The sequence below is a fragment of the Agelaius tricolor genome, unplaced genomic scaffold, assembly GCF_023055355.1.
Source record: "Agelaius tricolor isolate 1412-34295 unplaced genomic scaffold, bAgeTri1.0.p SCAF_1, whole genome shotgun sequence".
NCBI classification, from domain to species: domain Eukaryota; kingdom Metazoa; phylum Chordata; class Aves; order Passeriformes; family Icteridae; genus Agelaius; species Agelaius tricolor.
In genome coordinates, this window is record NW_027269261.1 from 7,211,291 (window position 1) to 7,226,784 (window position 15,494).

Below are 15,494 nucleotides of genomic sequence, written 5' to 3' on the forward strand. Positions count from 1 at the left end.
TCTCTCTTGGGGCTCAAGGGAAAGTACAAAGGCTGACTTTCTGGAGCAACACTCTACCTAGGGAGAATTTTGCTATCTTCAGGCAAAGGGAGTGGCAGGATCCCTGGGGGCATTGGCCAGTGTTGCTCCTCTGGGATCCCCTCTGCTGCCTGTCCCAGAGATCAGATGGAGTCATGCAGCTGCTGGTTTAGTAGGGGACCTGCACCTTGCAATACTCAGCCTTTTGAGCACTGCCACAACACAGCAACATTCTTTTGGTGAAGCAAACTTCTCCTTACTTCATTGGGAGGGGGCTCAGTTGTTAAACAAAAATCCAGTGGCTCCTGAAGGAATCAGAGGGACAACAGTCCCTCTTCTCCCCTATTAGGGTCCAGTGGTTACCCCTGTGAGAAGCAGGGAGAAAGGGGCTCTGTGAATCAGAATTGTGGGTCACCCCTGCAGCAGTGACAACTGACCTTGCAGTCGATTTCCAGCAGGCTGAGAGTGGCTTGAAATGGATGAAGCTTGCCTCAAGTTTCACCATAAAAGAAGTTGTTACACATGTCCTTAAAACTTGGGTTGGAAATACCTGACTAAAGGTGTGCCTGAAACCAGGTGAGACCTGGGTGAAAACATTTCCCTCTGGCATAGAGGGGGTGAGGACGTGCTACCTGTTCCTCGGGTGGCTGTGCTGAGTGACTGGCTCTCTGACCCGTTCAGATCAGCAGAAGGGTTGTTTTTGTTGAGTTTTGTGTCTCCAGGGGACTCAGGGTCATTATCCTACCCTGGGAGCAGTGCTGGAATAGAGAGCATCACTGCTGGGAAAGCCCTGGCAGGGGGAAGCCAGAGTGGCTTGCCCTGCTTTGGGGACTGTTTGCCTCCATTCTGCCTGTACCTTGAAGTACCTCAAGGTTTTAACTGTAAAGCTCTAACCACCATCAACCAAAATCTTGGCTTGGGAAGGCACATTGCCTTGGCATGTTTCCTGGGACTGAGTGACTTACGATGCTGTGCTGCAAGTGAGGGGAGGACTCCTTCTTTTAGAGGAGGTGGGTCACACTCCTTTAGAGTCCAAACTCCCCCGGAGACTTTCTCTTCCCCCTTTTTTCATGACATCAGCCAGGACTTGATGTTACTATTTTAAAAACAAAAGGAGGGGACACCCCCCCGCTTCCCCTTCGCTCTTTGCCAGAAGGAGAACAAAGAACAGCTAAAACACACAAGTTCTGGCACTCTGTGTGGAAATAAAAACATTCATCCTCATGTCAGGTAGGGAACTGCCCGACCCCCCTGCCAAAGCAAGCAAGCCCTCGGCGTGGAGGAGCCCTGGAGAAGGGGATGCCCGGTGTCACCCCGTGCTTGGGCAGCTGCTGCCAAACTCCTGCAAGGCTGTCCCAGTGCCAGGCTGTGCTGGGACGCTCCCGGCCACGGGCAGCCTTCCAGGGAAGGGCTGCCCTGCTCCTCCCAGGCTGCGAGGTGGGGAAAGACCTTGATTCTTCCCCTCTCCCACTCCTGTGCTGCCCACCCTGCATCTCCCTGCTCCCCAGCGGGCTGGTGCAAGGGATAACCCTGGTGTAATTTCCACGCTTTAGACACGAACATCTCTGTCTGGCTTCTTGCTGCTCGCCATTTAAACATGTCAGCAGTTCCCAGCACGGATTCCTGTGCTGTGAGTTCACCCCCAGCAAGCATCCAAACTGCAAGTTGGGGCTGCTGGCTCTTCCCTGCCTGTCTGTGAAGCATTACTGGAACAGGGGCCAGTTCTCCAAACACGAGGAAGAGATTACTTGGGCTTTCTGGAAGGCTCCCTCCCATGCCTTCACAGCGGAGCAAATGAGGATAATTTATCTGCTGGCTTCCAGCTGAACCCAGGAGCTTGGAGCAGCCAAGGACTACACTGTTTGTCCCAGCTCCTGCAAGAAGGCATTTTTCCATTGTTGCCCTTGTATATCGTTCACATAATTTGTTTGTGCCGTCACCTTCTGGGGCCAAGATAAGAGGTCATCCCCTGCCTTTTGCTGGTGGTGTGTTCCCTAGAACAATCCAGGGAAAAACTCGCAGGAAGGAGCCGTTTGTGCCGTCCAGTGCAGCCTTCGTTAGAGCCATGTAAATAGTTTTGAGCAATCTATCTGGTGAGAAACACAACGTGTCAGCAGGGAATTGTTCTCTGAACTGTAGTTACGGATGGGCCAGAGCGGGCGGATCAGCACACGTGGGCTGCCAGCTTAATGGACACAGCAGCTGCCTTTCAGGGGGAACAAAAAAAGCCAGGAAGGGAGCCTCTGTGTGCCTGTGCTCTTGTTCCCCTCAGGACCTGCAGCTCGGTTTTGTGGCTGGATGGCAGTCCTGGGTTGCCTTCCCTCTCCATCTGCTGCGATCTAATGCGGTGCCCAGGGATGGGGTAATGTCCCTGCAGTGCCCAGGGATGGGTCAATGTCCCTGTGGTGCAGTGCCCAGGGATGGGTTAATGTCCCTGCTGCTCCACAGAGGGATGCAGGGAGCAGCAGGGACGAGGCAGTGCGGATGGCTGGGCGCTCTGCAGCAGCAGCAGCCAACTGGAACAACGCTGTAACACCATCCACTTCAGTGAAGTTACTCGTGATTTTTGAATGTAGAGTTGAGGCCCAGAGGCTTGGCACAGCACAATGGGAAAAGAGCAGATTTTCTGTTTGCTTCCATCCTGCGCTGGCTCTCGTGCCTCTTTCCCTGTCCAGAACAGCTGCGTGCTGCCTGAAGTGACTTTACAGACAGTAAAAGCTTAAAACATTGCATTCACCTTCATGATTTTTTTTCCCCTCAGAGCAAGTCATGGAGGAAGATCAAGAATATGGTGCACTGGTCCCCGTTTGTGATGTCTTTCAAGAAGAAGTACCCTTGGATCCAGCTAGCGGGACATGCAGGTACAGAGCATGGGGAGGCACAGAGTGGGGGCAGGGCCCTTCATTATCCCAGCTTAATGAGCTTTGTTGGCCTCAATTGCTTCAGGCTGCTGCATGAGTGTCACAGCTTGCAGCTCCCAGTCTCTAGCCCAGGAGAGTGACTTAATCTAAATGCTAGTGAGGGTAGTGTGAAGGTGCTCTGAGCTTTCAGTCTCCAGGGCCAGCAGGAATTATTGCTGCTTTTTCCTGGGTGCTTTGGGTGAGAGCCAGGCCCAGCTCCTGACCCATTGCCAAGCAGGTGATGCTGCCCAGCACAAAGGTGCCCCACACATGAGCATAGACACAAAGATGTGAGCCTGGAGGAAAGTGCACAGAAGATGTGAAGCAAACATGGTGGGTGCTGCAGGAGGGGTCTCTGCCTTCTTGGCGTGTGACAGTGCTGCTCATAAACCTCTGGCAACCTGAGCTTTTCAGTCCCTGCCTGTAGGGACTCCTTGGGTGCAGGTGTAAATGGAGCTGCTCCCAAGGTGTTGGGCTGCCCTTCCTGTCCCCCTGCCACCCAAAGCAAGTGCCACTTTACCCTTGTGCCCCTCAGGTAGTTTCAAGGCGGCGGCCAATGGCAGGATCCTGAAGAAGCACTGTGAATCGGAGCAGCGGTGCCTTGACCGCCTCATGAACGATGTCCTGAAGCCCTATGTCCCTGCCTACCACGGAGATGTGGTCAAAGATGGGGAGAGATACAACCAGATGGAAGATCTGCTGGCTGAGTTTGACTCCCCCTGTGTTATGGACTGCAAAATGGGGGTCAGGTGAGTGGCACGGGGGAGGTTTTCTGAGTTTTAAGATGGGATATTCAAAGGTAAATGCATCTCCTAGGTAAAACTGCCTGAAACGCACAATTAAGAATACCAGGCTCACCTGTCTGCAGGTAAAGCTCGGCCAATACCATGATAGAGCCAGGGGGAAAACTAGGCATGGAAAGGATACACCAGGCTCCTTTCTTCTCTGCTTGTTGACTGTCCTGCATGCTGGGAAAGGTTTGGTATGGTGGAGGGGACAGCACTCTGCTTGGTTTGGGTACACAGGAATGGCACAGTAGCTGTTGGAAGGTTCTCTCTGCCACATGAGGACACAGCCAAGGCATGGGGTGTAGGAGATCCTGCCCAGGGTGCCAGAGGGATGAAGTAAAGACTCTTTGAAAGGCACAATTTCAGTGAGCGAGAAATTTTCCCTCTGCTCAGCCTTTGCTCTGATGCGCACTGGAGGGATAAAATGCGTGTGCTGAGTAGCTCAGTGCCTTTCACGCAAAGCCCTTGAAATATTTCCTAACAGATGAGCAACATTACCCGTGTCCTCCTTGAGAACCATCTCTCCAGATCCACCAGGATCCCAGGCTACAGCCACTTGGCCAGCAGCAGTTGTTGAGTGAGCCGTGCCACAGCTGACGAGGGTGTCCCAGAGCAGATGGGAGCAGGCTGGTGGCCCCAGGTGGCTGCCAGTTTTGGGACAGCCTCAGGCCACCCCTCAGCCCTGGGTGTGCTGCAGGCTGGTGGCAGGAAGGGCTGAGACCCCCCTCGCTGGCAAAGGCGCAGCCCAGACATGGTGGAGACGCGCTGCTGGAAAAGCTGATGGTTTCTGTGGGAGGGAGGAATCTTTTTTTCCCCTCCTGAATCCCGATGTGAAACTCGAACTGGCGTGCCGGGCTGCCGGCAGGGAAGAGGCGGGGAATACTTTCCAGCAGAGGGGTGGTGGGAAGGGCAGAGGGCCCGGCGCAGCCATGTGGCCCCGGCTGGCACTCACATGCTGCTCTGGGAAGGAAACAGGGCTCACTCTGGACCCAGACAGCAGCCACCAGGAGAAGAGCTGCTGGACGTGCTGCCCAGGTGCCCCTGTGGCTGTCTCTGGGAGGGAAAAAGCTTCCCATGCACAGATCACATGTCAGGTGATTTATGCACCTGGGGTTTGGGAGCTCAGGCAAGGGGGCAAATGTGCTGGGCATCGTTATCCTGAAATAAGATGGTGCCATGGGAGGAGCTGGTGATAGAGGATGAATGGAGTTAATGCTGTGGAATGGGGCATCCCCATGGCTGAGCAAATAATCTAAACCTCAGGGGTATTAAACCTGTCCTCTGAGCCAGCAGCTTGCTGCCAGGCAGATAAAGATTTGTTTTTTTCATGCCAACCTGGCTTTGGGATGTGGCAGCCTATTCCAGTCACTCCTAAACAAAACTTTGTCTTTCTTAAGCCTTGGTGATGGCACAACCCTGAGGCAATGGGGAGGACCAGGCCACAGACATTGATGATCTGTCATTCTCAAAAGAAGACATTCTAGCCCTCTGAGCCGTGTGAGCAGCACTTCTAAGCATGCTGCTGCTTTATTCTGCTGTTTTATTCCATCTGCACCAACATCATGAATTTGGTGGTCTCAGTCAAGGAAAGGACTTTCATTGCTTTTACCTGCAGTATTTTTCAAGGGGGCTGATGGCCTGGGGATGTCTGCCCTAAGCAAAGGCACCAGTTTGCCTTGTGGGACACAGGAACACTGTCCCACATGATCCACTCAGCACCCTCCCAGCTTGTTTTGCTTGGTTCTGGAGGTGAATCACACACTCCATGCTGGGATTTTTGCACAAGAGACATGGGGACAGGGCACTGTCCCTCTGCAGAGCTGGCCATGGCTAGTGGAAGGTGTAGAACAGTGACAGATAGGGTCATTCCTGTGTTGTTTTGCTGGGACATCTCACCCAGCTTGGTGGGCTGTTTGAGGAGGGCCTGGACACTTTCCAGGCTGAGCCAGGGTTGATTTGGGAGCTGCAAGAGGAATTCCACGGTGGTTTATTATTGCTGTAGGAAGTATTACTTTGTAGATAATGGTTTTATGCATCTGCCAGAGTGCAGAACTTTTCCCCCACTGTGCTCTGGCACAGAGGGGTGCTTCTCTGAAGTATGGATAAAACCAAGGTCTTGGCACACTCCTCTGCACCTTGCATCTTCCTTCCCCCATTCCCCCATCCTGGCTGCACCCTGTGGACCTGGGGTGGTGGTAAGCACCTGGCCAAGGTTGCATCCCTTCCTGTGCTTCATCTTGAAGAGAAAGCTTTTGCTAGGAAGTCCACTTGAAGCAGACCTATACTGGGCAAAATCATCCCCAGAAAAACACCCAATTTAGCATCTGGTGAGGCAGAGCCTTCGTGGTGCACAGAGTGAGGGAAGGCAAAAGCACAGGAGAGGCACAGGAGCAGCTTTGGCTGATCCTCAAAGGGAGCAGCAGCTGATGCTGAAGGATGGGACACAGTAATGTCCTTCTTGTCTTCAATTCAGCTGGCTCCCAGAGCATGTGCACAGTTTGGGCATATCTTGAAAGTCATGTTTAGCTCAGGTTTCCTGAACTTTGGGGTAAGCTCAGGGCAAGGGATGGCACGAGGAGGCTGCTGGGGTGGCAGCAGCAAAAGAAATAACTTCCCTTGTTATTGCCAGACTGGTTGTGGTTCCTTGATGAACTGAAGAGATATCAGGTCTGGATGATGGAGTGATAATTAAATCAGGATCAATTCAGCCACAATGAGGTTTGCTCCAGCATTTCCTATGCTGCACTACTCCTTAGGGATCAGCTGTCCTGGATCAGCCTGATTTCTGGGCTGAGGGCTGTCTGTGGGTGTATGGCACCTCATGTGGTGCCCTGCTCACTCACCCCCTCCCTCCCTGCAGAACGTACCTGGAGGAGGAGCTGATAAAGGCCCGGAAGAAGCCGAGCCTGAGGAAGGACATGTACCAGAAGATGATTGAGGTGGACCCTGACGCCCCCACTGAGGAGGAGAACGTGCTGCGTGCCGTGACCAAGCCCCGCTACATGCAGTGGAGGGAGACCATCAGCTCCACCGCCACGCTGGGCTTCAGGATTGAAGGCATCAAGGTGAGTCTGGCCAGTGTGCAGAGCAGGGGAACAGCTCACTAGCCAAACTCACAGAGGTACACACACAGAGCAAATTAAATTAATTAATAAATTAAAAGAAATCGGTTCAAGAAAGGTGTAGATGAGCATCAGTCATTGGCTGCCTTTATTCCCATCATGAAGTGCTCTCCTGAGTGTAAGGATGTGCTTAACCACATGCTTTCCTGAATCTGGGTCAAGGCTCCTACTGCTCTTTGAATTTGGGCTAAGGTAAGCTCTTCAGTTGGGATCGTGGCAAAGTTTACAGCTATTACCCAGAAATATATTAAAAATAAAGAAATTTAGGTGCTTTCTCTTTTTAATGATCCAAAAGGACAAGGTAAACAGTGGTAAATTTGAGGTTTGATCGAAATAGGAAAACAGCTGTAGCAGAAAATTCGGGGAGAGTTTCAAGGGGAGCAGGAAGGGAAGTTGTTTCAGGGCACTGGGATGTCTTTCTCTACATACATGCAGTCTTATCATGCATACATACATGCAGTCTCATACATGTGAGAGCAGCTCACATCTGGACGTCCCCAGCCCTTGCAGCCAAAGCACCTCACAGGCACCTCACCCAGGGCACTGCTGCTCTTCTGAGAATGCAGCTGAGCTCAGGGCATCATCCTGAGGATGGTTTTAGACATAATCTCATTACATCAGCTGCTTGGTTGATTTCTCCCTCCCTGCAAAATACAAAGTGCCATCCTCCAACTCGAAGACTCAAATTAGTTGTTTGCTTTCAATTCTGCTCTGCCACTGGGCTGAGCCATTAATCCAAATCCCAGCTTGAACGTGTGCCCATCTGTGGTTGGAGCTGTGAGCTCAGCCACAGTCAGTAAGGAGGGTGTGTTTACCAGCCTGTAAGGAAGATTCAGCAGCTGAACCCCATGAAATGGGACAAGCACACACAGCTGCACTTTCTGCCAGCACCTGCATGCACGTGTAAGCTGCTGACTGCTCCTGCTCAGAGCAGCACTCACACTTCTGGAGACACCACCTGGGATGCTTCTGTGTCCCCAGCAGGTGAGCCAGCCCAGGAGATTTTCTCCAGGGAGGTGAGAAAGATGTTGGGATGGCACTTGAACAGTTAGGTCTGTAAGCATAGAGTATTAGTGATACTGCTTGCATGAGCACCAGCAGTGGCCTATGCCTTTTGCTAGCCAGCCAGTGTGAATTAAAGCTAATAGCACACTTGAGCCAAGGGTTTCATTGCATGCCTGGGCATGGTGTTGCCTTGGCAGCCACGGGGAGCTCTGTCAAGTTGTGTTTGCAGTAATTCAGGCTTGGGTAGCTGCTGAGGGCCCAGGCAGTAGCTCAGAGCAGCCACTTGCTCTTAGTGGAAACAGTGGCTCATACCTGCATGTGTCTTGATTGGAGGAGTTTCTGTCTCTTGATCACAGATTATTTTTCTCCTCTCCAAGTTGGGCAGAATTCTCCCAGAGTGCCTGTCTGGGTTTCTGTAGCCAAACCTCCTGCCTGAAGATAGCAGTGTCAAAATGACAGAATTAAAACAAGTGAAGCTGGTCCCCAATAAAGCCCTCACAACAGATTTTTTAGACTTCCTTGGCAGCATTTCCAGTTGGGACTAAAGCTCCCATGCACTGGTTCTTCCCCTGCTTTCTTGGTGTAAGCAGAAATACCTATTTATAGTCCAGCATGATATATCCTTGGCCTCTAGTGGTGCTTCCCAGTCTGGGCATGTTTAGGGGGCAGGCTATATACGAAGCACTTGAAATTAAAAAATGTAAAAAAAAACCAAAACAAACCCCAAACAAATCATATCCCCAGGGAGGCCAAAAAACCCTGTGAAGGGAAATAAAAGCCATAAAGGAGTTATGAGATTTGTACCTCTGTTTAGCCGACCATAAACAAGTTGCTGCCTGATCTGAGCAGTAGATTTTTTTTTCAAAGAGGTGAAGCAGCCCTTTAATTGAAAAATGTTGAGAAGTTCTGGCTTCCAGCAGTATTCCTGCTGCTGCTAGGGGGCTGACTAATTTGATCAAGGCTCTAATTACTGTAATTCTCCTTAAATCCCTCAGCTTCTGGGTTATTTTCCCCTAAGCTAAAGCATTAGCAGTTCATGCTGTTTCACAGCTGGCTTTTTTTTTCCAACAGGGCTAGTCATGCTCTGCTGTATCCCTGCTGTTATCCCTGTTTCTGGGATTGAGTTTCTGTGTCAGGGAAGGTGCCATTGGTGTCTTCCCTTGTTTTATTTCTTGCTGTGGAGGCTTCCCTGGGGAGAGCAGTGGTGAATCTGCCCTGTCCCTCGCTCATGGATGGGGGCTGCCAGAGGAGAGCTCTGAGAAGTGCAAGGGAAGGACAGGATTTGACCCTGGACATGTGGGAAGGGGTTGTAGGAAGGAAGGAGAGGAGCAGTGGAAGCTTTTTGGATAGCACAGTCAGGTAAGGCAAACAGGCAGCTCAGGGCTTGCCATGAGGATAGCAACCCTTTCTTGAGTGAGCTCTCCCTTTCCCAGGTGGCCTTGAAGATCCAGTTCTTCCTCTTTAAAATGGAAATTTTCCTTTGCAAAAGGAGATAATGACTTTCATCTGACTTTCTGGAATAGCTCGAACCTGTTGGAAACAGTAGCTATTAATAAAATTTCCATGCTGAAAGTATCACAAGTGATCCCTGGTGGCCCAGTTGAAAGAAGTGACACTCCCGAGCTGCTGCCCTGCTCTGAGCCTTACTCACCACTGCCTGCAGCAAGGCCACTGTGGGATGGCATTCCACAGGGCTGGAATGTTTGCAGGGTCCCAAAACCAGCCAGGAAAGCCTCCCCCTAAGTGTGCAGAGATCTGGCTGACCTGAGCCCTGCCCCAGTGACGCCAGCGCGAGCTGGAATCGCTGCTGGGGCGGAGGTTGTGATAGCCTTTATCAGCCCCCCTCACATTGCTCCTGCGTGGAAGGCAGCCCCCTGGGGGCTCAGGTACCTGTGAGTGTCATGGCAGCTGTCAAGCCTGGTGGCAGCAACCTCTGGCTGGGCAAGGAAGCTGCAGGAGGCGGGAGCAGCACTAGGGATAGGCTGCTTGGCCTTCCTGAAGCTGAGATTGCCTTATCGGAAAGGCCATCTGTGATTTGTGTTTATTTTTAGGAGCACTTAGAAGTCCATCTCCTTTCTTGGATGCTTTGTGGAAAGTTGTGCTCTTTACACGTGGAATTAGTGCTGTGGCCCTTCTCCAGGTTGATATTGATCATCCCCCTGGGAGAGGGTGGGTTCATTTCTGAGCTGCCACGTCAGGGGCTCACAGGAGGGACATACAGCAGCAAAGTGCCCTTCCCCCAAACGCCACACACGTGCCACCAGAGCATCCTCAGCAAGGTCACAGCTGAGAGCAAGATACCAGCTCTGCAGCACAGTCTCCAGTGAAAAGGTTGTCCCTGACCCCTGCCAATACACACTCTGCCAGCCCTGAGCATTGCTTTTGGACCCTGTGGCAGCACAATGGTCAGGCTGAGTCCAGGGTGATTTGAAGCTGGGTGCAGTCAGTGCAGTTGGTACAAACAAAGCTTTTCCTGGAGTTTTTCTTTTCTATGTTGCTTTTGTTACCACCTTTGTTAATGCTTACACAAAACACAAGCTGGAAGCTGAAGTGTGCTGGGTGATTCATCCCAAACTGCACTTCAGGTGCTGGTTTGGTGGCAGGCTTGCCTTGGGCACTTGACCTTCCCCCAGGCTGGACTGGCCACCATGCCCACAGCAAGCCACCTTTCCAGGGGATGTATATTGCCCTGTGCTGGGCCACTTCCCTGGATGGGTCTGAAACCTCCAGGGCAGGTGATTTCATTGTGCCTTCTTCCTCCCCCAGACTCTGCTCTGCTTCTTCATCCTTCATCTTCCCCAGCCCATAGGATGTCTTTTGGCCTCTGTCCCTTTGCTGTATTGTGTGCAAACGAGCTGTCTGGAGCAGTGGGATGGAGCCCTGCAATGGAGCTGTGAGCACGAGCAAGTGTGGTTTAGAATAGCCCTTGTATCCAGGAAGTGAGATCTGCCTGCCTGTCCCAGGGCCCCTCTGGACAATGAAATGAGTTGATGTAAAAGTCAGAGCCCCAGAAGGACCAGGGAAATGGAGAGGGACCTACAAAGCTGCCCAGAGGTTCAGACAGGAGCCTCCGGGCCAGGGCTGAGTGTTTTCCCTGCAGTGGGCAAGCCATGCCTTGGCAGGCCAAGGATGGATGTGCCTCGGGAAAAGGCAGAGGAGAGCACAAGGCTGCTCACTGCATCTCAGTGCCAGGCTGCTGCCTTGAAGGGTTTGTGATCCCTGGACTATCAAAGGTCCAGTGAGGCCAGATAGCCATGGGCTTGCTCCTTGCTGCAATGGTCCTTAAGGAGGATTTCTCACAGAGCAGTTTTGCTCCTGCTCCTGAGATGTCTTTCCCATCCACGCTCAGTTTTGTCCCATTATGATCATGCTCTGCTGTCCTCCCCAAGCCAGGGAGACAGTCCAGGGCTGGTGTCAGTGCCATTCTCAGCCACAGCAGCCATGGGAAGCCATTTGGGCACAGAAACACCAGATACAGGTGGTCTCCAGCCTCTGTTAGCAGCAAGCACCTGGAGAGTTTGTCCACATTGCCAGTGACCTTGGGCAAGTGTTTGATGATGGGGAGTTCTGTTTGCATTAGAGATGAATGCACTGGGGCTGTGGGATAACTTGGGATGTGCAAGCAGAGACCTGCTGCCTCTGCTCACCCCTGCTCCACAGACAGACCCTTCAGCTGCCAAAAACGCTGGTCACATCCTGCTTGGCAACATGCATGGCTGCAGAGACACTGCTCCTGCCCCAACTCCCTCCCCACCCAACTCAGCCCTGTCCCTTCTTTTCAAGAAAGAGGACGGCACTGTGAACCGGGACTTCAAGAAGACACGGACAAAGGAACAAGTCATGGAGGCCTTCAGCGAGTTCACCAGAGGAAACAGGAATGTTTTGGTGAGTGGGGAATGTTGGGGGCACTGCCTGGAGAGGGCATTTCCGTGGAGCCTGGCCTCAGCTCATCAGGTCCCTGGCCTGCAGGGCTGAAGCCCAAGCAATGTCTCTTAAAAAGCATGAGAAATGTTGAAGAGAAATACTATCCTGGTGCAGGGTGAGGGGGAAGCAGTGGAGAGCTGGGAGGGGACTTGGCTGTAGCAGCGGTGCTTGACCCGAGTCTGAGTCTGAGTCCGCTGAGGATCTCCAGGATTGGCTCCCAAAACCCACTGAGGAGTCACAGCCATGCTCTGTCCCTCACCCCTGGGCTGGTGGTCACCCCAAGCCCTCTCTGTACCCCAGTGTGAGTGCTGGGGGCTCCCATCCTGCATGGGGGGCTGCCTGTGCCCTTCTTGCAGCAGGGTGATCCTGTGCCAGGCACACTTCACATGGGCAAGCCACAGGCAGCGTTTTCCAAGCTTCCCTAAGTTGCCAGGAGAATGAGAGATCTGGGTGTAAACAATTTACACTAACTGTGTCAAATAACCTATTTGACAAAGCACTCCCATTTTAAGCTGCACTGTATAAAGTCTCCAAGTGCAAGGCTCCAGCTGGAGTGGCCCTTGGCACTGTCTCCTTCAAACTGGCATGCTTGCTTTCACAAGAGTTACCCAGGGATTTTCCTGGATCTGAAGATGAAGTTGCCTGGCTGCATTTTAACCCCAAAGAACTTGGAGCACACATCATGCCATGGCTCTGGGTGGGGTTCCTTGGCCAGTGCATTTTTATACAGCAATCCCACCTCTCCTCTTGCAAGTGTTTTACAGTGCCCAGATACTTGCTGTGTGTGTGTTTCTGTGCTTGATTCTTCTATGTAAACCCCAAAATCAGTGGAGCCCCCTGAGAATGTTTAGTGCCTTCAGCAATTGGCAGGGATGCTCAAACAGGCTTGTGGTTCTTGACCCGTGTGCTGGCCATGGTGAAAGCCCTTCTGCCCACGGGACCGGCTTTGCAAAAGTGCTGATAACAGAGTTGCAGAAGGGTCTCGTGATGTGTGACTGCCTGAGTGCTAAAAAGACAGATGAAGTGAAGAGTTGATCTATGAAGGGAGTGCAGGGGAGAGGAAGAAGTAGCAGCTGCTGAACTAGGTGTTCCCACCATGGATGCAGCAGGGGCACTCTGCAGAAAGCACCAGTTCAGCAAAAGCAGATGCTTTCACTAAGTTTTGAAAGCCACAGGAGCTCAGGGTGCTGTAGAAACCAAAAGGAAAAGTGGATCATAAAAAACTCTCCAGAATGAAAGGTCTGTGGGAGGATGCTGGGCATGGGGGTGACTTTCCTGTCTGCCCCAATGCAGTGCTTTTTATGTAGGTTTCCTGCAACACTAATGCCTTGGATTTGGGTTTTTTTTTGTAATTCCAGAACAGTTACCTTAACCGGTTGAAGGGTATCCGCGCTACCCTGGAGACGTCCCCGTTCTTCAAGTGCCATGAGGTAATTCTGCTGTTTATATAGATCTGTCTGGAGAGGCAAACTGTTTAATCCTAGCTTGTCCAAGGAGAGAAGTCAAAGTCAGGGGCTGCTTTAATCTTATATCTGTATTTTCATGTGTGTATGTAATACTTAAGTGCAAATATAGATGATAGCATACAATGTTTGTGCATCTGACATGGGCTCAAATCCACTGAAAGCCAATGTTCAAACAGATTAAAAGTGATCTAGGAGGAACTCGGGCTGTTTATGACAGGGAAGATTCCCTAGTGTAAAATCACAGGGGTTTTCTCAGGAGAAATGTCTATTTGAATGCATGTCAGGTATCATTTGGCTGACAGTTGCTCCACATGATCAAACAAGGCTTCAATACAGCCATAAATTGCAGATACCCCAAAGATGCCTTTCCTGAGCTGGTTGGGGCACCACAGTACGAACTCTGCCTTTCAAAGGAATTTCATACAGAAATGAGTGCCCACGATACCAACATTTTCTATAGTGAAGACTCAGTGCTGATGGGAAAACAAGGAGGAAACACTATCTTTTTTGGCCATTTCAAGAACTGAAATGCTCCACAATTTAATGCAATAATTTTGCTGTTACATTTACTTAACAAAACATGAGAGTACGTATCCTTGTCATGTGTGGTGTAGGAATAAAGAGCCTCATAGGAATCTTTGAGTCCTAGGGCTCAGGAGCCACAGCTCCAAGAGCCCACTGTCCCTCATCCAGAGGCACCTCAGCCCCAGCCAGACACAGAGAGTCCTGCCAGGGGCCAAAGGCAGATGGGGCTGTGCCTCCTGGTGGCAGTGCCTGGAAGGCAGTTGGAAGGGAAATGTCAAAACTGAGGGTTTCAGGGCAGTTCAACACAGGAAACAAAATTCTCCCTGAAACTGAGTGCCAGGGTTTCATTTGAAAACACAGAAACAAAGCAGCCTTTCAAAGAGGGTTTGAAAGGAGTTTCCACTCCTTCAAAATTAAAAAGCAGCAGCTTTGACTTTCCATCCCACTTTGAGATGAAGCACAGCAGAAGGTCTGCCAAGCTCTGTGTCCCTCCATGAGGCCCTTGCTGAGCAGGGCTCCTCCAAGGAGCTGCAAGGGAATTGAGCAGTCCAGGACACACAAATGAGGAATGTCAGCAAAAGGCTTTTCCTTAAATTTAGAATGCTCTGTCCTGGCCAAGACAGAGGTTAGCAGGAGCAGAGCTAAAGATAAGCATTTCTTGGAAATAATACGCATCTCTGGACCTTGGATGCTTTCCCAACACACTGGAGGAAAAAGTCTCCTGAAAAATGTAAATTCATAACAGCTTTTGCAAACACTATGTGCATCCTGTTCAAAACCCTTGTCTAAAGGCAAACCTCAGGCTAAGCCCTGCTGATAGCAGGGATGTGGGAGTCCCCAGTAACATCTAATGCTGCTGGTCTGGAGGGCTGACACCAGCTGGGTTCTCTTCCATGTACCTACACACCGTAAGGGGCACTCGTGGCTCTCAGTGCTCTGCATCACCTCTGCTACAGCCCTTGCACTCTGGTCACCAAGGTCCCTATTTGTGACATAGGGGCAGGTGAGTCTGTATTTCACCAATTCACTCATATCAGAATTTGGAAAGCAGTTTTCATTTGGAACAGCTCTGAAATCCACCCATCGGTGCTTTTCTGTATAAGCCCCTGCTAAAATCTTCTGACTGGAAGAAGAGATTAAGCAGAAGAGCATGATGGTGACTGGCTTGATACTAATACACATTTCCTAAGCACTGGGAAGCCACAGCAGAGCTGCTGCTGGCTGTCAGCCTGGCTGGGACTGTGAGCCAGGGTGGGTCAGGATGCTGAGCTGCTGAGCATCTCTCTGCTTTGTGTGTGGTGACCATTGGGCTTGTGGGGTCTCATCCCACTGCAACAGGCCTTGAGACTTTTGCTGTCAGAGCCCAAATACACCTCTTGGCTTCCCTGGTCTTGCCCAGGCCACTGCTTGCTGCAGGATTTCCCCCAAGGCTGTTCAGGATGGATATGAAGGAGCCATTCAAAGCAGAGGCAGCCAAGTGAACTCAGAGAAAAGGAAATCCATGCAGCTCTATACTTTGCATCCCCAGAGTGCTGTGAGTGCCAGGAGGATATTCTAGGGGCAGTCTGGTGTAATTCAATGGTGTTTGAAGCAGGAGACAGCAGGTTGCAAGTTACTTGTACTTGGAGTGTCCCCATCCCTGCAGGGGTGTCTGCAGGATTGGTGAGTGCGAAGAGCACAGGCTGATCACAAAGAAAAAAGGTTGAGACAGTTCATCTCATTCCTTGCTAAGGGACCTTAGCCCAT

The 15,494-nt window shown here is 51.3% G+C and overlaps 1 protein-coding gene across 1 annotated transcript in view; it reads left to right on the top strand.

Annotated features, from left to right (window-relative positions):
* Positions 1-15,494, top strand: part of ITPKB (inositol-trisphosphate 3-kinase B) — a 67,616-nt gene that overhangs the window by 49,492 nt on the left and 2,630 nt on the right. Inside the window, exons 3-7 of the mRNA XM_071421687.1 lie at positions 2,780-2,879; positions 3,454-3,667; positions 6,567-6,771; positions 11,617-11,718; positions 13,116-13,187. Of these exons, the coding sequence (XP_071277788.1) occupies positions 2,780-2,879; positions 3,454-3,667; positions 6,567-6,771; positions 11,617-11,718; positions 13,116-13,187 (693 nt within the window). The remainder of the gene's footprint in view (positions 1-2,779; positions 2,880-3,453; positions 3,668-6,566; positions 6,772-11,616; positions 11,719-13,115; positions 13,188-15,494) is intronic.